The 21,604-nt window shown below is 39.0% G+C and overlaps 1 protein-coding gene across 1 annotated transcript; it reads right to left on the bottom strand.

Moving 5' to 3' along the window:
* Positions 1-962: 962 nt before the first annotated feature.
* CENPK (centromere protein K) lies at positions 963-19,153 on the bottom strand. The gene is made up of 9 exons (XM_056112602.1): positions 19,008-19,153; positions 17,721-17,777; positions 13,691-13,763; positions 11,720-11,766; positions 9,632-9,714; positions 9,241-9,339; positions 8,778-8,904; positions 3,788-3,841; positions 963-1,811 (listed from the first exon to the last, which is right to left on the bottom strand). The coding sequence occupies exons 1-9, from the start codon at positions 19,122-19,124 to the stop codon at positions 1,653-1,655; spliced, it is 816 nt and encodes a 271-aa protein (XP_055968577.1). The 5' UTR covers positions 19,125-19,153; the 3' UTR covers positions 963-1,652.
* Between the last annotated feature and the right edge of the window lie 2,451 nt (positions 19,154-21,604).

Below are 21,604 nucleotides of genomic sequence, written 5' to 3'. Positions count from 1 at the left end.
GGGAGTTTGCCGTGCACAGGGTCTACCAGGGTTTCATCCCTGGCACCATCTATGGTTCTCCAAGAATAGCCAGGAGTAATCTCAGAGCATAAAGCCAGGAGTAAGCTCTGAAGACCTCTGGGTGTGGCCCCAAAACTGAAGGGGTTGGGGGCAGGGAAAGATGATACTAGGGTCTACAGATCTACAGACTGATTCACTGACCAAAAGCATCTGCCTTCAAGCATGAAGGTATCTGTTTAACCCTCTACTAACTTGGTTCACCCTGCTGCACCAGAATGTATGGTCTCTGGCACAGTCAGCTGTGTCTGAACACAGCTGCAGTGTGTAACCCCCGTGAGCAACCTCACTAAAGATGTACCAGCGCTGAGGCCAAGACTGCAACCCCTGTAAGCAGAGCATCACAGCAATGCCTCTGAAAGCATCACAACTAAGCCTAACCCCGAGGAATACCATAGCTGAAAGTGCGAGCACAGCAATCAGATATGCTAACATAGGCTACCATCACTACCGCACACATACAACAGTCAGCATCAGCATCGGAAAGAAGAATTTTTAAAATAAGAAAGAAGATGAAATATTTAGTGTAAGAAACTTTAATGGTACACAGAATGCTTTTGGGGAGGGAGGTGGGGGGGAGGTTGGGTTACATCCAACAGTACTTAGTACTCAGGGTTTACTCCTGGCTCTGCACTCAGGTTTCACCTCTGTTGGGCTCAGGGGACCATAGGGAATGCCAGGAATCAAACCCGGAACAGCTGCATACAAGCAAGAACCCTACCCTGTATTATCTCTCTGGCCCAAGAAGACATTTTTAATGATAGATGTACACACTAGAAAAGCAAGAAAAAGAATTGGTTTGGAATTCTGTAATTCAATTTGATTGATATTGATTATCAATACTACAATATATTTATCTGTTTGAAAAAAATCTATTGACTTTATTAAAATATTATCTACACCACAAGTTAAGATTTCTTGAGAGATATTTTATTTACAGAGGTCATAGGGATTAACAAAATTTTATTAACACAATTATTAGTAATAGCATCAAAGTAATTAAATAGAAAATATCACTTGTTATATAATAAACATTAAAACACAGTTCCCATGCTACCTTTAGCCTTTTCATGGCTCAACATTTATCAAATATAGAAATAAGACTGCATAAAAATTTAATGCATAAAAATAATGCTAATTTTATACCAGATTCATCAATTTTAAAGGTATCTGGAATAAAGTACACTACATTACATTTCCTAAATATGAAGAGAAGTATCAAATGGAACTAAAAACATATAAAGAAATTATCCAGAAATGTTGTGTATTTAAATTTTGGGGCCACATTTGGCAATGCTCAGGGACTACAGCTGGTCTTATTCCTCTTGTATTATCTTTCTGGCACTCTTGCAAATAATTTTGCAGAAGATACATTACATTTTTTGTAATCATTAAATCTGAAGTACTTTTAGGTGCATTCTTGTCCACACAGTTTAACAACACTAAGGTACTAAGTGAATGAGAAAATATTTTTAAGGAGAAACAGAAGGCAACATTATCATTTGAAGGATAGAAAAGATGTGTTTTGATTTGCAAATACTGTTCTTTATCCAAGTAATCCTAATATTTTCATTATCCTTGAAAGATAGAGACTTTTACTGATGGAAGGCTTCTATTCTTATTTGGGATGGATCTTCTGGACGTCTTAAGGCAATTCCATTTCGTAGAAGCAGCTCAATGTAAGGTGGCCAAAATGAATCAGTGATTTTGACATATGGATCATGTGGAACATCAAATAATCTATTTATAAGAATCTAAAGGAAAAAAAGTAAAAATACCTCATTTGGGAAAAAAATTGATGCAGCTATAATAAACAAACTACTCACAAAAACTTGATCTCTTTTCTCTTTGAATATTTTTATAATTCCTATGAGTTAATTCATATACCTAATTTTTTTAAAGACTATAGACATTAGTAAATCAAAAGAACTTTAAAATGAATCTGTTAATCTGTTAATTTTTAAAACATTTCCTAAAAATTAGCCGACATTTATCATTCTCCCACGTTTTAGGATATATATATATATACATGTATATATATATATGTATATATACATATATGTATATATATATAAGTTTTTGGTATTTCGCTTTTGGGCCACACCTGGCTTTGGGGATATTCCTAGCTCAGTACTCAGGAGTTGCTACTGGTCGTACTTAGAGGACCATTCAGTGCTAGGGTTCCCCAATGTGAAGTACTGCTCCAGTCCTTTGAGACTCTCACTGGCCCAGTATTTACAATCTTTAGATTATAATCACCTCTGAAAAGCAAAGAAAATTTTAATAAGGATATGCACAAGTTTTTTTTAAATTCATCAACATTGTGTCCCCCATGGAGAGTTGATGAAAAACACCTAAGATAAACCTTCAAAAGATTTGATTTATCATCATTTCCATCAGCTTCATCCTGAGTGTCTGACTCCTTGATCAAGGATGTTGAGAGGACCCACCCATAACCTGAGAAGTTTTAAGTATTTATAGTAAATAACAGTATTTATAGTAAATAAGGTGCCTGCTTCACATTTAGTCAAGCACAGTTCAATCCCTGGCACAAGTGGTTCTCCAAAGCAAAATGGTAAGAATAGACTCTGAGCATGGCTGGTATGGCCCAATCTTACCCAAATATCATCTTGTATTTCTTAAAAAGAAAGTTAATTATTCCTGAGAAACTTTATTTACTTGATTTCAGTAAGAATTTAACTACAATAATGTTAAAAGATTCTATTATCCAATCTAATATTTACATTTCACTTTTAGAAGAAATCCTACTCTATATTAAAATATCCTGAGACATGAAAAGTACTCAGCTGAATGAAAATAGAATTTAGAATCCAATCCAATCAAAATGATAATGAAATGGAGCTTTGTAAAATAATTCTTTCTTCTAAGCTTACTGAAGATTTTTTCTAAAGGGTCATTAATTGTTAATTATTCTGCTTCTTTTTAGATTGTTTTGCCTACCTTTTCTGACCAATTTGCAATGCACTATTATGCTGATATTTGAAATTATTCATATAATTGATAACTCCTCTATCTGTCTCTCTCTTTTTCTGTGGCAGTGGTGGATTACCCAGGGCTTCTACTAAGTAATAGAAAATTTTTTTCTTTTTGATTTTTTTTGGGAGGCAGAAGGCTCCCCAAAGTACTAAAGGGCATGGTAACCTTCCCTGGAGCCAATTAGCTCAATGTGAGGACCCGGTGGTGCCAGTGATTATGGGGCATCCTGGTGATGCTGGGGACTAAACTGGGGTTAGGTACAATGTGCTTAAACTCCTGAACTATCTCTCCAATTCCAGAAAGTTTTCTCAAACTAATAGTTTTAGAAATGATTATTAGTTACTCTCATTTCATATTCATTGAAAAAATTACATTATTTCGAGCTGGGGAAGAAGTTCAGAAGGCAAGTGCAGACACTTCAAATGGTGGGCATTTGGATTTGATTCTGGGTACCACTCGATCTCCTGAGTAGCACAGAAGTGACCCCCACCAAGTACCGAGCTGGGAAAAGCCCGAGAGCACAGCCAGAAGTAGCCCCACCTGGTGAGATGATAAAATTCTTTCTACTGCATATAGAAACTAGCTTTACACTAATGGAAAGTTAATACATGCATAAATAAGGATTCGTGCATACCTTAAGAGTTAAGGCAATAGTTTTATTCCAAGCTATGTATAATTGCTCACAGATCGCTTATTAAGAGACATCATCAGAATAAGGAAAATGAACACTTACCTCTAGCATTTCATGCAATGTTATAAGTTGTGCATTTGATTCTTGCATGTTTCTCTTTGAAAGAAATATGGATGACAAAAACAAAATCAAAAACAGAAGAGTATTAAAACATTGACAAAATTTAAAAAGTAAGATTTCTTGTTGGCAAAGGTAAAACCAAAACTTTATAATTAGGTTATTTAAAAAGAATTCTGATATAGAAATATGGTTGTGGGAAGGTGTAACAGTGGTGGGATTGGTATTCAAAAATTATATCGTAATCATTCTGCTGCCTACAAGAAACACATCTGAACAGTCAGAGCAAACACAGACCCAAAGTCAAAGGAAGGAAAACAATCCTGCAAGCAAACAATTCCCTCAAAAGAGCCAGGATGGCCATACTAGTCTCCGACAACATAGATTTCAGGTTGAAAAAGATTAGAAGGGACAGCACTTTTTTTTAAATAAAGGACATTTTTAAATAATCAAGGGATATGTACAGCAGAAAGAAATCAGACTCCTAAACATTTACACACACAATGAGGGACCAGCTAAGTGCTTAAAACAACTGCTAACAGATTTTAAGGAGGATATTGGTAGCAACACAATAGTAGTTGGAGACTTCAACACCATGTTATCACCTCTGGATAGATCAACAAGATTAAAACTCAGCAAGGAAACACTGGCTTTAAAGGAAGAAACAGAAGAGAGAGGGATAGAAGATCTATACAAGGCTTCACATTCCCACCACGCCCCCCCCCCAAAAAAAAAAGGTATACACATTCTTTTCCAGTGCACATGAAACATTTTCCAAAATAGATCGCAAGCTGGGTCACAAAACATACCTCAATAGAATCAAAGATAGAAACTGTATCAACTATCTTTTCAGACCACGATGCATTGAAAATAGAAGTGAATCACACACAGACACAGAGAACCAAATCAAACACCTGGAAATTAAACAACTCAATGTTGAACGAGTGGGTAAGGAAGGAAATCAAGGAAGAAACAAATGAGAATGAAGACACGAGCTACCAGAACCTATGGGACGCAGCTAAAGCTGTGTTAACGGGAAAATTTATAGATCTGCAAGCATTTCTCAGGAAGGAAGAAAGAGCCAATATAAATAACTTGACTTCACAGCTCACGATCTTAGAAAAGGACCAACAAAAGGAGTCCATACCAGCAGAAGGAAAGAAATAATAAAACAAATTAATGACATGGAAAACCAAAAAACAATCCGAAAGATCAATAAAACCAAGAGCTGGTTCTTTGAGAAAATAAACAAGACTGATAAGCCACTAGCAAGACTCATAGAGAGAGAGAGAGAGAGAGAGAGAGAGAGAGAGAGAGAAAGAGAGAGAACACCATAACAAACTGAATCAGAAATGAAAAGGGGGACATCACAACAGAAACCAAAGAAATTCAAAAGATCATCAAAGACTACTTTGAAAGTCTGTAATGCCATGAAACAAGAAAACCTAGAAGAAATGGAAAAATTCCTGGACTCCTATAATTTCCCAAGGCTGAACCAAGAAGATTTGGAATACCTGAGTAGACCTATTACTATCAATAGAAATTGTATCAACTATTTTTTCAGACCACGATTGAAACTGTAATCAAAAGTCTTCCCCAAAACAAAAGCCCAATTCCAGGTGGATTCACTAGCAAATTTTCCCAAACATTTAAAGAGGACCTATTGTCAGTTTTTCTGAAGTTTTCCCAGGAAATTGAAGAAACAGAAACTCTCCCAAACAGTTTCTATGAGGCACATATCTCCCTAATACCAAAGGAAATAGGGTCACCACAAAAAAAGAAAATTACTAGCCGATATCCCTGATGAACATGGATGTGAATATCCTCAACAAAATATTAGCAAATAGAATCCAGCAACTTATCAAAAAGATTGTACACCACGACCAAGTGGGATTTAAGGATGCAAGAATGGTTTAACATTCAGAAATCAATCAACATAATCCATCATATCAACAAAAGAAAAGATAAAAACCATATGATCATATCAATAGATGCAGAGAACACATTTGACAAGATCCAGCACCCGTTTAAGATGAAAACTCTCACCAAAATAGGTACTGCAGGAACTTTCCTCAACATAGTCAAAGTCATCTACCACAAGCCTATGGCAAGTATTATGCTCAACAGGGAGAAACTAAGAGCCTTCCCTCCAAGATCAGGGACAAGACAAGGATGACCACTCTCACCACTTCTCTTCAATATAGTACTGGAAGTACTTGCAATAGCGGTTAGGTAAGAAAAAGATATTAAGGGTATTCAGGTAGGAAAGCACAGCAGTAGGGCACTTGCCCTGCACACAGCCAGCCCGGCTGAGCCGGGTTCGATTCCTCCACCCCTCTTGGAGAGCCCGGCAAGCTACCGAAAGTATCCACATGGCAAAGCCTGCCAATATGCCAAACACAGTAACAAGAAGTCTCAAAATGGAGACGTTACTGGGCCCACTCGACCAAATCAATGACGGGAGGACAGACAGACAGAATATAGGGAAGGAAGAAGTCGAGCTCTCACTATTCACAGATTATATGATACTATACTTAGAGAACCCAAAAGTCTCTACCAAGAAGCTCCTAGAAACAATAGTCTTGTGAAGTCACAGGCTATAAAATCAATACCGTAAAGTCCATGGCTATTCTATATACAAATAATGAGAAGAAAGTGACATGGAAAAAGCAACACCATTCACAATCATGCCTCAGAAAATCAAGTACTTCAGAATCAGCTTAACTAAGGAGGTAAAGGACCTGCACAAAGAAAACTACACGCCACTCCCCAAGCAAGTAGAAACAGAGATAAATAAATGGGATTATATTAAGAAGCTTCTGTACCTCAAAAGAAGTAGTGACAGGAATAAAAAGACAGTCTACAGAGTGGGAAAGAATATTCACTCAATATCCATCTTATAAGGGGTTGATATCATGGATATAGATGATACCAGTTGAACTCCACAAGAAGAAAACATCCAACCCCATTAGAAAATGGGGTGATGAAATGAACAGAAACTTTCTAAAAGACGAAATCTGAATGGCCAAAAGGAACATGAAAAAAAATGCTCTTCATCACTAATCATCAGGGAGATGCAGATCAAAACGACAATGAGATATCATCTCACACCACAAAGACTGGCCCACATCCAAAAGAACAAAAGCAACCGGTGTTGGCATGGATGTGGTGGGAATGCCGACTGGTTCAGCCCTTTTGGAAAACAGTATGGACTTTTCTCAAAAAATTAGAAATTGAGCTCCCATTTGACTCAGCAATACCACTTCTGAGAATATAGCCCGTAGATGCAAAAAAAAGTACAGTAGAAATGACATCTGCACTTGTATGTTCATTGCAGCACTGTTTACAATAGCCAGAATCTGGAAAAAACCTGAGTGCCCAAGAACAGATGACTGGCTAAAGAAACTTTGATACGTCTACACAATGGAATACTATGCAGCTGTTAGAAAAGATAAAGTCATGAAATTTGCATATAAGTGGATTAACACGGAGAGTATCATGCTAAGTGATATGAGTCAGAAAGAGAGGGACAGACATAAAAGGACTGCACTCATTTGTGGAATATAAAGTAACAGAATGCGAGACTAACACCCAAGGATAGTAGAGATAAGGGCCAGGAGGATTGCTTCATGGCTTGGAAGCCGGCCTCACATGCCGGCTCACATGGGGAAAAGGCAACTCAGATAGCGAAGGGACCACCAAGTAAAGAATGCTTGGAGGACCTGCTTGGGATGGGAGATGTGTGCTGAAAGTAGACTACAGACCGAATATGATGGCCACTTAATACTTCCATTGCAGACCACAACAACACGCTAAAGGAGAGAGAAAGTAAAAGGCCTGCCACAGAGCCGGAGGGTAGGGGTAAGGGGAGGAAAACTGGGAACATTGGTGGTGGAGAACAGGCACTGGTGGAGGGATGGGTACTCGATCACTGTATGGCTGAAATGTAAGCACGAAAGTTTGTAAGTCTGTAACTGTACCTCATTGGTGAGTCATGAAAAAAATTTAAAAAATAATAAAAAAAGGTAAAGGTAAAAGGTAAAGGCCCTCCCGTTGATCATCGATTTGCTCGAGCGGGCCCAGTAACGTCTCCATTGGAGACATTGTTGTTACTGTGTTTGGCATATCGAATACGTCACGGGTAGCTTGCCAGGCCCTGCCGTGCGGGCGAGATACTCTCGGTAGCTTGCCGGGCTCTCCGAGAGGGGCGGAGGAATCGAACTCGGGTCGGCCATGTTGGCTGCGTGCAAGGCAAACGCCCTACCGCTGTGCTATCGCTATTGCCGTGTCTCAATGAAATGTGCATGTGGCTTTCACTTTAAAAAAAAATTTTTTTTTAAATAAAAAAGTGATCTAATCCTATTATATTGAACTTGCTTCCATTTTTTTTTCTTGTTTAGTTTGGGGGTCACACTTGGTGGCATTTTCTTCTAGTTCTGCACTCAGGTGTCACTCCTGGTACTTCTTTTGGGACCATAGACAGTGCCAGAGATAGAAGCAAGGTCAGTTGTATACAAGGCATGTGACTTATCTGCTCTATTATTTTATAAGCTGTTTTCAATTTTCAGCGAATATAACATGATGAAATCTGTACATATATCTTTGTCTGCCTGCAAAATACTTAAATTACAAAAAGTATGCAAAAAATCTACATTTTAATCTGTCTAAACCAATTTCATATGTGAAAATGAAAATGTCATGAATGTTTTCCCTAAAACTTATATTTTTCTGGTAAGAAATAAGACCCAATCAGTGGCCGAATAAATAGCAGTACTCCTACGTAAAATAATAATAATAATAATAATAACAATAATAAATAAGACCCAAGTGGTAGAGCACACGTCTTCTATGTGTGAAGCTTCTGGGTTTAATTCTTGGTACTAGAGGCTTGCTTGTCACTGTCAGAGAAGTCCTGGCACCTGAGCATCACCAGGAATGGCCCCTACAATCAACAAAAAAAATGTATAAAACTTACCTTTTTCTTTTTAACATTTCGCTCAGGTAGAGGAAAATGATCTTCTAGAAATGCACCCAAGGAAATCAAGAGTTTCTCCTTAAATTCTTTTACATCATGAAGCTTAGCCTCCAGTTTTTCAATGATGCTAGAGGATTTTTAAAAATTAAAGAAATATTTCACTGGCAAAATACATTAAATATATACAAGTAAACTGTTATTCATAAAGTTGATCAAAAACTTTTTTTCCAAACTTCAACTCTTCAAACCAAATAATGAATTTATGAAACTATTACTTATATAACAGAGCTAAAGGTATATCTTTTAAAAATTTCTAAGTAACATTTAAAAGTCATTTAAATAATAGTAGATAAAACTTAAAGACTCAAGATGTCTAATGTTTGCCTTATTCTAACCTATGTATTATGAACGTAAATGAAAATGCTTTCTCCACTTTTAAGTTTCCAGAAGATAAAATCAATACCTTGATTCAGAAAGTGGCACAACCTGCTGTGTCAATTCACTGTGTAATAGATTAAGTGATTCCATTATCTGTTGCTGTTCATGTAACCATTGTTGCTCCCTTTAAAGATGGAAAAACAAAATCTATTGTCAAATAAAATATTAATGCTGGTTCAATATATCAGAATTGTCAATGAATAATAGTAATTATAATATACACAGACCTTGGGGCTGGAGTGATAGCACAGCGGGTAGGGCATTTGCCTTGCACATAGCCAACCCCGGTTCGATTCCCAGCATCCCATATGGTCCCCTGAGCACCGCCAGAAGTAATTCCTGATGCATGAGCCAGGAGTAACCTCTGATCATTGCCAGGTATGACCCAAAAGTTAAAAAAAAACAAAAACACAGACCTTTCCAAGTCTTCTTTCAACTTTTCATTCTTTGCCCGAATAGTAGAGAGTACCAATTCAAGATCATGCTTCAATTTTTGAAACTAGAACAAAAATGATTCAGATTGTTTAACCTTTATTTCTATAACAGTGATACTTCTAATGACAAAAATTACATATTGGTCTAGTATATTCAGAAATCTATTAAAATATCCTACCAGAAAGATTTTGAAGGAAAATATATAGCAGGTATTAAGTATATTTAACATTTCACTATCAGATTAATATTATGAGAATGCTTTAATTATATATTGAAAGATAATGTAAGGTTAAATATTCAGTAATTAGGCATATTAGGTCCCTCTTCTGAGAAGACTACATAAATAGATGTAAGTGAATAAACTCATTCAGCAAATCTTTATTGTTAAAGGAGTCAGAGATGCAATAAACTAATGTACACAAATGAACACCCAACCTAGTGATCCCTGAGTCCAGAGGGATAACGTCACACGTCCTCATACCATATATTTTTCGTTGACAGGTGTGTGGATTTAAAGTTGGCTACGTGGGGCTGCAGCAATTACAGAAGACAGGGCACTTGCTTTGTATGAGGCCAGCCCAGGTTCGATCCCCTGCACCCCATATGATCACCTGAGCAGAGCCAAGCCTGATCCTTAAGTGAAAAGTCAGAAATAAGCCCTGGGCACTGCCAAGTGTGGGCCCCCACAGCACCCCTCATCCTCCAATTTTAGCTGCTTGGTCGTGAGAAAGTAAAGGTCTAATAATATGAGTTCTTATTATGTGCTCCACATGTGAACTCTGTATTTTCAGTACCAGTATTCTTCAAATTCTAAGCGTTTCTTCAGTTCTGTAAGGCAAATCATCTCTTTTTTCATCACTACTACTGTCTCTAGGCAAACAGATCTCTATGCCCTATAATACCGTTTAAAACTCTTATTTGCTTTTATTTTTTTCTCCTATACCTCCAACACTTATACCTAATGGATTTAACACATTAAAAATATGCCTTCACTGATAATTACATAACTATTAAAATGGAAAAATGTATGGGTATAGTCATGCTTATTCATTTTGCTTTCTGTTGTCAGGGGATGGAACCCTCGTCATCCACTTGTAAGGCAAGCTTCCTGCCCACTGAACTATCACTCCAAACTTTATAATGAAGCATTTTGCTTTATTATAAAGAACTTAATTAAAAATTTAGTACAAGATTGAATAAGGCCCTCCCGTTGTTTGTCGATTTGCTCGAGTGGGCCCAGTCACGTCTCCATTGGAGACTTTGTTGTTACTGTGTCTGGCATATCGAATACGTCACGGGGAGCTTGCCAGGCTCTGCCGTGCAGGCGAGATACTCTCGGTAGCTTGCCGGGCTCTCCGAGAGGGGCGGAGGAATCGAACTCGGGTCGGCCATGTTGGCTGTGTGCAAGGCAAACGCCCTACCGCTGTGCTATCGCTCCAGCCTTGCACACAAGATTGAATATTACATATTAAATAGTAACTTTATCAATAGTTCTGATACAAAAATTCAGTTTGAAAAATCATATCAATTAAAATATTCTTTTCAATGAAATACAGAAAAAAACAGAAAAAGTACCATAGTTTTATTGTTTATATGTATTGCTTTTACATACATATTGGTGGGCACAGCTGGGCACCCTGGCTCTATGCTTAGGACTCTAAAGTCCTGTTAGGGTTTGGGGAATCACATGTGGTGCCAGGCTTCAAACCCAGGTCAGCTGCATGCAAAGCAAGCATTTACCCCCTGTACTTTCTCTCAGGACCAGTAGCTTGGCTTTAAGGTTGTTTAACTCTACTTTTTTTTTTTTGCCTTTTGGGTCACACCCGGCGATGCTCAGGGGTTGATCCTAGCTCATGCACACAGGAATCACCTCTGGCAGTGCTCGGGGGACCATATGGGATGCTGGGAATCGAACCTATGTCGGCCATGTTGGCTGCATGCAAGGCAAACGCCCTACCTGCTGTGCTATTGCTCCAGCCCCTAACTCTACTTCTTATATCATGAATGTATCCAAAATACTTCTAGTTATAAATTATTTGTGGTTACTGCAAATTCAGTAAGTGACTTACTTCTTCTTTTCCTAGTGTTATCAGAACATCTTCACTCAGTGGAGTTACTACAGAAACAAACAAAATTAAAATTATACATATTTTAAAAATCTCAAAAACCTTAAGAGTTTAATTCTATGGTAGATACATAGAATATTTATCAGAACTGTATACTTGAAAACAGTATAGCAACTTATGTGTGTTTTACTAAAAGTGAAAAACTATATATAAAACCAAAAAGTTGACTTAAGGAGTCCAGCTGCTTACAATAAAGGATCTAACATTCATGTCATCAGAATCCCAGGGCAAAGGAAAGCACTGAAAAAATATCTGGAGAAATAAAAGCTGAAAAGCTCTCAAAGTCTGAACTGCAGATATGTTCAATGATGAGTTGGCCTTGGGTCCATCCCACAGTACACGTGGAAGCGTGTGCACGTACACATAGAACAAATTCTGTGAAAGACGTAAATTCAAATGCTCAGTCATGTCAAAGAACTTAACCCCATCCCTCACCCCTAAGTCCAAGCCATGCTCTTTCAAGCCCGTATTCGCCCTTGAATAGGGATCAAACCTGGGCCGCCTGCACGCAGCACTTGTGCTCAGTCATTGAGTATTTCTCCAGCCCCCAAACAAGAATCTTTTAAAAGAAAAGTAATGTTTTCTTTATAAGATATCAGAAATACATATGAATCACATTGGAATGGAAATGCTTGCAGATTTTTCTTTAAACAAAAATTACAATATACATTGTGTTGGTTTATAACTAAATATAAATTATTTTTTTTTTTGGCTTTTTGAGTCACACCTGGGGATGATCAGGGGTTACTCCTGGTTCTGCCCTCGGGAATTACTCGTGGGGGTGTATGCAGAACCAACTGATGCCTGGGATCCAACCTGGGTTGGCTGCGTGCAAGGCAAACGCCTCACCCACTGTATCATCACTCCAGCCCGAGTAAAGACTTTTTTTAAGCAGAGAAGAGAAATTGTAGGCATGTTTGTTTGAGCAAAATAGTTTCATTATAGAGAAGTGTAAAGTGTATTCGATATGCCAAACACAGTAATAAAGTCTCCGACAGAGACGTTACTGGGCCTGCTCGAGAAAATCGACGAACAACGGGAGGACAGTGACAGTGACAGTAAAGTGGGGCAGGGCATGGAGAGGAAACGCTCCGTAGAGAACACGGGCTCCTGCAAAGGGGAAAAGCAGAGAACGGCTTTGGGAATTTATACACAATTTCTCAAAATTATCTTGGCGTGGAGTTCCTTGTGTCCATTAACGTCAATCTGAAGCTGAAGCGATAGTGAGGGAAGGCATTTGCCTTGCGTGGGTCCAATCCCGGTTCTATCCGCAGCACCAAGGACTGTCCCCTCGCCCATCTTAGAGCAGATTCAGGATTAAACCTGATGATGATTAAACCAGGCTGTGGCCAAAAAACAAACAAACAAACAAGTTCATCTGGATGTTGGCAGAAAGTCTTGGACTCATGAAATTTCATAATCTTACCAAGACCTTCAGATCCTCATTAGTGGCTCTTTTTTTCTCTTTTTCTTCTTCTTTTTTTTTTAGTGAAACAAATATATTTTATTTGGAGGATTTTTAAGGTGTGGAGGGGAAGAGAGTGAGAGAGAGTAATGTACTCAAGAGAGAACACGGCCTTCTCCAAGGGCGGAGAGAGCCCCTACACACATCCTAGCATTAGACACGAAAGCATGAAAGTACACATCTCAAGAGGGGAGATGCGGGTGACACATGTGCTCAGCCCACATGTGCTCGGCCACGTGGGCACAAGCAGCACATGAGCTCAGGCAGCATATGCGGCCTCAGTAGCGGCTCTTTCCAAAGGTGGGGGAGGCGGTCTATTCTCTGTGATATCAGGGCATTAACCAAAACACATCTATACTTCCCAATTCAGTTAGCCAACATTTGATTTCTTTTCCTGAGTAGGCTAGCACTTAAGTTGTGGTAAAATTTCAGCGAAAAGCAAAACTTACTTTCAGGGGTTTCTTTCTGCCATTGACTGAGTTCAGCTGTTAAGTGTTTCACTTGCATAATTGATAATGATAACTATAAAAAATAGAATTAAACAAAGTCATTCCTTGTAGAGTAGTGATAGCTACTCATAGCTGAAAGTATAGACATTTTAAATAATTTTATATTAGTTCTTAAAGTTAACAGTTATCATAACCACCTAAACCATTAAAAATCATTATCCTGGGCATCAATTATGGTCCCCTGAGCCCTCCAGGAGTGATTCCTGAGCACCAAACTAGTAGTAATACCTGAGCACTGCCAAGTGTGACACCCCCCCATATATATTTATAGTCATATATAGATTAAATATAATCCCATTAAATTATATTTATTCAATATATAATATTAATCCATAGTTGACTATCAGGTAGTCAATTTTCCTTTCCTTTTTATATTTTAGTATCAGACTACTCCCAAGTAGGGTTTTTTGTCTTCAATTTTCTATTTTGTTGATGTCTTTGGCCTACACCCAGCAGTGCTCATGGGTTACTCCTGGTTCTGTGCTCAGACTTGCTCCTGGTGGTACTTTGTGGGACCATGCAGGGCTAGAAATTAAATCCAGATCTCTCGAATGCAAAGCACGCTCTCAATCCACTGAGCTATCTCCCTGGTTCTTTTCCTTTTAAAGAAAAACACTTAGTGTTCCTTGAAATACTAGTTTAAAGGTCATGAACTCCTTGAGCTATTATTTGTCTGTAAAGTTTTGTTTTGCTCCTACAAATCTGAGTACTACCCTAGCTGAATATTCAGGTTGGTATGTTTATTTTATCGAATGTTTTCCTATGCCAAACTATTCTCCTCTGCCTTATAGTTTCATTTGCTAATTTGATCTAAGTCTTAAAGGGGTTTCTTTACACATAAGTTTCTTTTTTAATTTTGCTGCTCTCAAGAATCCATATCCATCTTTGGCTTTTGTCATTTAAATTACAGTGTATCTTGGAATTCTTCTATTTAGGTTTATTTTGGTTGGAACTCTGAGCTTTTTGGAACTGAGTATATGACTCAATCTTCAGATTGAAAAAATTCTCATCTATAATTTCTTTGACCAATAGTTTTTTCCATTCTCTCTTTCCTCTCCCTCAGGGATTCCTATAATTTGGATGTTGTTCCTGTTAAAGTTATTCCAAAAAATCTTTGTTGTCTTTTTCATAGCCTTTTTTCTTTTTTCTTCTTATCAATGGTTTCACGTACCATTCTCCAACATACTGATTCATCTGATTCATTCCTCAGGGCTTTTTTTTTTTTTTTGGGGGTACCAAGGGTGTGTAGGATAACACTGGTTTGCCCTTCCTCCCTGACCTCAGGGAGCCTGGGTTTATTGATTGCTTTCCCAACCTGTTAATTACCTTAGTCTCTTGATCAGACTCTGCTGACTTACAAATAGTGTGTTTTTCTCTTCTCCTTAATGTCCTTTGCATGGTTAGTTACTTCAGAGCAATTACTTTTTGTATGAACACAGGAAAACAGTTAAAAAGACAAGCTTGTAACTTGGGAATTAATTGACTCCAGATAATATTACCTCCTGGATATCTGCTCTCCCGAATTAAGCCTCAGTTGCCCAACAGATGGGTCCCAATGAGGGACTGAAAGGACCCAGGGCAAGCTGTGAGCTACCCTGGCATCGAAATGGGCCAGGCCAAAGTGCCATAATACTTAACTGTAAGTAAGAGCATGATCATGGACAAATTCTGTCATGATCCAAAAAGTAAAAACTAGATTTGGACCCTGCTAGGGTTAGGAATGATTAATCCAGCCTGAGCACTGTAGTCTGAGTCTGTGGCGAGATGTGCTGTTTTGTCGTTGTGGATTGCAGGTGGTCAGGAAGGCTTGATAAACATGACTGCGCTTCGGGGAGGGGGGCAGGGGGAATGCGTGTTTAGAGAAGAGGTGATTAAAGTGGTGGCTGCGGGGAGCTGGGGAGAGTAGAGAGAGGCAGAGTGAGAGAGAGCGAGTTGCTGTGGAGAGTGGGAGAGAGTTGTGGCCAGAGGCGAAGAGCGTTATGGAGCGAGTTAAAGAGAGGGTTGGAGAGACCTGGGAGAGAGCTGGAAAGAGCTGGGGGGGAGGGGCGATGTTGGGGAGAGTGTGAAAGTTAGAGAGTTAGGGAGATGAGAGATGGAATAAACAGCGACTGATCACCAACTAGCCTGGCTCTTGTTTCTCCTTCGCCGGCCCAAGGCAACAACCTTCCTGGGTGGGGATGCGGTTCTAGAGTACCAAACGCGGGCGGCAAGAGAGCCGCCCGAGAGCCTGCGGACATCCGTCAATGTGTGAGCACTCATAGTTCACTGCTCCTCGAGCTTGAGGAGCTTACACGGGGTGGTTGTTTGGTTTTTGTTTTGTTTATGGGCCACTCCCGGCAATCCTCAGGGGTTACTCCCAGCTCTGCACTCAGGAATCACTCTTAGCAGTGCTCAGGGGACCATATAGGATGCCAGGGATTGAGCCTGGGTTAACTGCGTGCAAAGCAAATGCCCTCCCGAATGTACCATCTCTCCAGCTATCTCATTCCTCAGTTCCTGTCACTCTGCTACGGAGTCTATCCAGTGACTTTTTCAATTTGCTTGTTTTGTACTTTGGTCACTTCTGATTGCAGTTTTCTCGTACTCTCTTATACTTTCCTTTTTCTTTGTTGGAAATATGTACTATTTTTTCCCTCATTTCAATGAACAGTCTTAATACTCATTTTTCAAGTACTCCTCTGAGAGTTTGTAGAATTGCTATTGTCTGGGGATGTTTTCAGGCCTTTGTTTTCATCAATCCATTGATTTCTGTGGGCTCTTCTGCTTCGTCTGAGGTGCTATTGTTTAAGTGCTAGGACTTGTGCAGGCTGGTTTTGTGCAGGCTTAGACAGAAAGTTAGGCTCCACGTTCACCAATTTCACACAGAATTGTGGGTCTCAACTGGGCTACTTCTGGCCACTGCTGGGACTCTGCAGCTCTGCTTTCCTCACTTCGTGGTTCCCAGCTCTACACCCTGGTACATGGCTCCAGTCCTGAGACAGTGGAGCCACACACAGCATGACCCGCTCTTCCTTAGTTCTTGAAGTCTCTCTCTGAGTAAAAGCAGATGGCTGCCACTCATCAAAGAGATGTTCTTTTTTGCTTGTTTCTTTGCTCTTGAGGACCACAACCGGCAATGCTCAGGGATTGTTGCTGGTGGTCCTCAGGGAACCATATGGGATGATGGAGATCAAACCCTGCTTGGCTAGCGTGTGTTCGAGACACATGCCCTATCCACTATACTATTTCTCTGGCGCCTATCAAGGAATGTTCTAAGTTTCCTCATGAGAACACTTTCCTGATACTGCTCACCCCTGTGTACCTCCTCTGTCTCACACAGGATGCTAATGTATTTTTGCGTGTTTTATTATAGTTTTTCTTCTTTTTTGGTTTTGGGCCACACCCAGCTGTGCTCAGGGCTTATTCCTGGCTCTGTATTCTGTGCTCCTGGCAGGGCTCAGAGGATCATATAGGGTACCAGGGACTGAATGTGAGTTTTGGCCACATGCAAGGCAAGTGCCCTCACCACTGTACTATCTCTTTCCCTTTGTGTTGCAGTTTGGAGCTGGTATAATCTCATAGAACACCCACCTGCACCATCTTGGTCTTACATTCACTCCATTCTCACATTTTTTTTTAATTGTTGTTCTTTTCTTTTTATTTTGGGACCACATGGGCGGTGCTCAGGGCTTACTCCTGGCTCTGCATTAAGTGACCACTCATGGTAGTGCTCAGGGGACGATATGGGGCACCAGGAATCAAACTCCAGCTGGGCATGTGCAACACAAACACCCGCTATTTTATCACTCCAGTGCCTCTATTCTCATTTTTAACACAGTAACATAATAGCAGCCAACAAGCAATTCACTCAATACCTAACATAAGCATATACAACAATAGTAACAAAGCTTGAGACAAATATAGACACAATTATATAAAATACAATGGCTTCTACTTATCTATTTTTCAGAATGAAAAAATGAATTCATACCTGAGCATTTGAATCAGTGAGTATCTCAGTTCCAATAAGTGATAATTTATTCTGACACTTGGTTAAAAAGAAAATAAGTTACATACAAATAAACACTAATAACTCTCCACCTCCCCTTTTACTTATCTTTTATTTATTATATTTTGGTTTTTGAACCACAGCCAGCAATGCTCATATACCACACAGTCTACCACTTAAAGTAGAACAAAAGGTAGACCAATAAAAACAAAACAAAAACTAAAAGTAGATCAAATTCCTACCAACATACTATAGTGGACGAAAAGTGGTTCTATCTCACTGACATAGATACATATATTTCAAACTTAATGCTTTCTATGTTAATTCATTTTCATTTAAACATAATTATTTATTATTCCCAACTTCTATAATTCTCTAGCAGGTTATAGAATAACTACCAACAATGCAGTGATCCAAATAAAAAATGTGAATCTATCCATAATTACCCCATTTCACAAAAATGAACCTCCAAAGCTTCTTATCCCTTCCTTCTTACTACCTCTTGAATCCATTTTTCGCTATATTTGGAAGAGCAAAGTTTAGTCCTAACCGTAGTTATCCCTAGAACTTCTAGTTCTTGCCAGAATTAATACCAGTCTCACAAATGTTCTACCTTTTATAAATGTTATACCTCTCACCATATTCATTGTCTTGAAAAACACACAAGCAATTTTCTAAAACTGTGTAATTCATCATGTCACTTCATATTTATAACCCTTTCATGATTTCCTATAGTATAGACATAACAAAATCCTTCACATTCTTACCCCTAAGTATTTTTCCAGTCTCACCTCACAAGTCTTCTTATATAAGCTATAACATTCTAAACTCACCCAAGCTTTATATACTGGCTCTTACAGTTTTGTATACCTTTTTAACTTCACAGGCTAGCTTCTAGTAACTTACAGAAATGAATTTAGTCATTATCTCTTCTAAAAGCTAGCTTCAACATCTTTAATCAATCTATGGTTAACTACTCCTTCTAAGTATAATCTTGGCACTTTACCACAAAACATCTTATAACTATTGCTTACATTAAACGATAGTCTTCTTTAGGGCAGAGATTTCCATATTTTTCTCTTTCTATGGTTCACCTAGTATAAAGTCTCTTATATAACTAGTTTAAAATTATAGGTTTAAAACTATTGTATATTTATCATATAACAGTTTTTTGAGTACCAGCCTAATATTTACTTGTCTAAGTCTATCCTGGAAATTGAATTGAACATTATATTAATTTGCATATCAGTTTTATCTCTCAATACTTACTTCTTCCATATCTTTCCACATTTTATCACATTTTTGGATAAGTTCTTCTTCAGAACTTCTAACATCATCAACATCTGTAGTACTATCTGGATCTAGATCCTGCTGATTCACTGACATGTTCCTTAGAATTTTCTTAACCTTATAAGAAAAACTAAAGACAATTTATTCACTCAACAATATTTAAAATTTATTACCTGCCAAGGGACCCAGCCCCAGCAGCTGACCTCCACTACCCAACCACTGCCACGCTCCAGGCCGCTTTCTGGACCGGCCGACACATCATAAAACACTTTCTACCCACTTTCCATAATTACCAAACCATATATGATGGGGTTCAGAAAATTACTGAGAGAAATATATAAATATATGCCTCTTGGAGAGCCCGGCAAGCTAACGAGAGTATTCTGCCTGCACAGGCAGAGCTTAGCAAGCTCCCCGTGGCATATTCGATATGCCAAAACCAGTAACGACAACAGGTCTCATTCCCCTGACACTGAAAGAGCCTCAATCGTTAGGAAAAGACAAGTAAGAAGAGGCTGCTAAAGTCTCAGGGCTGGGAGGAATAGGAATAACATTACTGGTGCCCGCTTGAGTAAATGGATGAATAATAGGATGACAGTGATATGGTGATACCTGCCAAATACACAATTAGGAACTAAAGATGTAGCAGGGAGATAAGAATTCCTCCTTGCAGCTGGAGCCATAGTCCAAGAAGGAATGTATTTATTTGCCTTACATGAGACCAACCTAGATGTGATCACAACATCCCATAAGATCCCCGGAGCACTGCCTGGAGTTAATTCCTGACTGCAGAGCCAGGAGTATCACCAGGTGTGGTCCAATAAACAAACAAACAAACAAACAAAAATCCCTCCTAACATATGGCTTTACATTCTTGTTAGGGAAAAGTTAATAAAACATAAATACGTAGACACTGCAGTATGTCCAGTGACTTAGAGAGAAAAGCGAGACAGTGAAAAAAAAATGACTGCTAGGGCAGGGAAAACAACTTCATATAAGATGGTCGTATAAGGTGCAAAGAAGCTGACATGTGAACAAAAAACATGAAGTTATATAAAAACATGAGACAGGAATGTTTTGGGGGAATAGTTTCAAGCTAAGGGTACTCAAAGTGCAAGACTTGGGGGATAAATATGAGTGTTGTGTTCCTAGAGCATAAAGCTGCAGGTGTTCATCTTCCAGAGTAAGGTAGAAAACTGATGAGGGTAGAGAGAAAATATGGATGAGTTCATATGGGCACTTAGGCTATTTTTTTAGGATTCAGACTAATATAATTGATTTGAAGAATAAGTAAAGGAGCAACATAATTTAAAACGTTTTAACAGCATATATCTTGTTACTATAGCCAGTAAGGATAAAAGTGGGAACACCAGCTGTAAAGTTATTGCAATGATCCAAGTTAGATTTGAAAATGGATAATACTGCTCAGAAGACTATGTGGTGTGGGGAATCAAACTGGAGCTGGCAAAATGCAAGGCAGCCTCCGTAACCTCTGTTGTACTAGCTCACGGCCCAGTCTACTGAATCTTAATCAAATTCTGAAATGTCTCTTTTGGTGGCCCTTGACAAGTTAATTCTAGAACTTACACAAAAGCATACAGAATCCCCAAACAGTTAAGAGTCTCCTGTAGAAGACGACAGACATGTCCACTAGGACATGTCTTTTTTAACTTATTCTTCAAATACGCTAAACATATTATAGAACCATACTAATTCTGTTAGAGTGACGTTGGAATGTGGAAAAGCAAATTAAAAACTGAAATGGAATATAAAGTCTTTCTAGGCACACACTTATGAGTCTGTGGTCTCTATTTTATATGCTATACTGTAGCACTGTAGCACTGTCCTCCCGTTGTTCATCGATTTGCTCGAGCGGGCCCAGTAACGTCTCCATTGTGAGACTTGTTGTTACTGTGTTTGGCACATCAAATACCTCATGGGTAGCTTGCCAGGCTTTGCCGTGCGGGCGAGATACTCTCAGTAGCTTGCCGGGCTCTCCAAGAGGGGCGGAGGAATCAAATCTGGCTCTGCCAGGCCGGCCGTGCAAGGCAAATGCCCTACCGCTGTGCTATCACTCCAGCCCAAGATGTTATCTTCTTGTTACTGTCCCCCCGTTGTTCATCAATTTGCTCGAGTGGGCCCAGTAACGTCTCCATCGTGAGACTTCTTGTTACTGTGTTTGGCATACTGAATACTCTTGGTAGCTTGCCAGGCTCTCCGAGAGGGGCGGAGGAATGGAACCCGGCTCGGCCAGGCTGGCTGCGCGCAAGGCAAATGCCCTACCGCTGCGCTATCGCTCCAGTCCAAGATGTTATCAATAAAGTTAAAATTTTAAATCCCAAAACTAAAAACCCTTTGCAATTTATATAACTACACACAATGAATGTCTGCAAGTTATTATATATATATATATATATGTATATATATATATAAGAGCCAAAGAGCCCAGCAAGCTACCGAGAATATCCTTCCCTCATGGGCAGAGTCTGGCAAGCTCCCTGTGGCTTATTTGATATGCCAAAAATAGTAACTATAACAGGTCTTGTTCCTCTGACTCTGAAAACAGTAACTATAAC

This window comes from Sorex fumeus, unplaced genomic scaffold (genome assembly GCF_029834395.1).
Source record: "Sorex fumeus unplaced genomic scaffold, SorFum_2.1 ptg000018l, whole genome shotgun sequence".
NCBI lineage: Eukaryota > Metazoa > Chordata > Mammalia > Eulipotyphla > Soricidae > Sorex > Sorex fumeus.
This window is presented reverse-complemented; position numbering and strand designations above follow the sequence as displayed.

Excerpts from the sequence above, each read along its gene's own strand:
- CENPK (XM_056112602.1), bottom strand. The coding sequence starts at position 19,124 with ATGTCAGTGAATCAGCAGGATCTAGATCCAGATAGTACTACAGATGTT. Across the intron at positions 9,715-11,719 it reads TAACACTAGGAAAAGAAGAA|TTTCAAAAATTGAAGCATGA; the intron begins GTAAGTCACTTA and ends TTTTTGTTCTAG. Across the intron at positions 3,842-8,777 it reads GAAATGTTAAAAAGAAAAAG|AGAAACATGCAAGAATCAAA; the intron begins GTAAGTTTTATA and ends TTTCTTTCAAAG.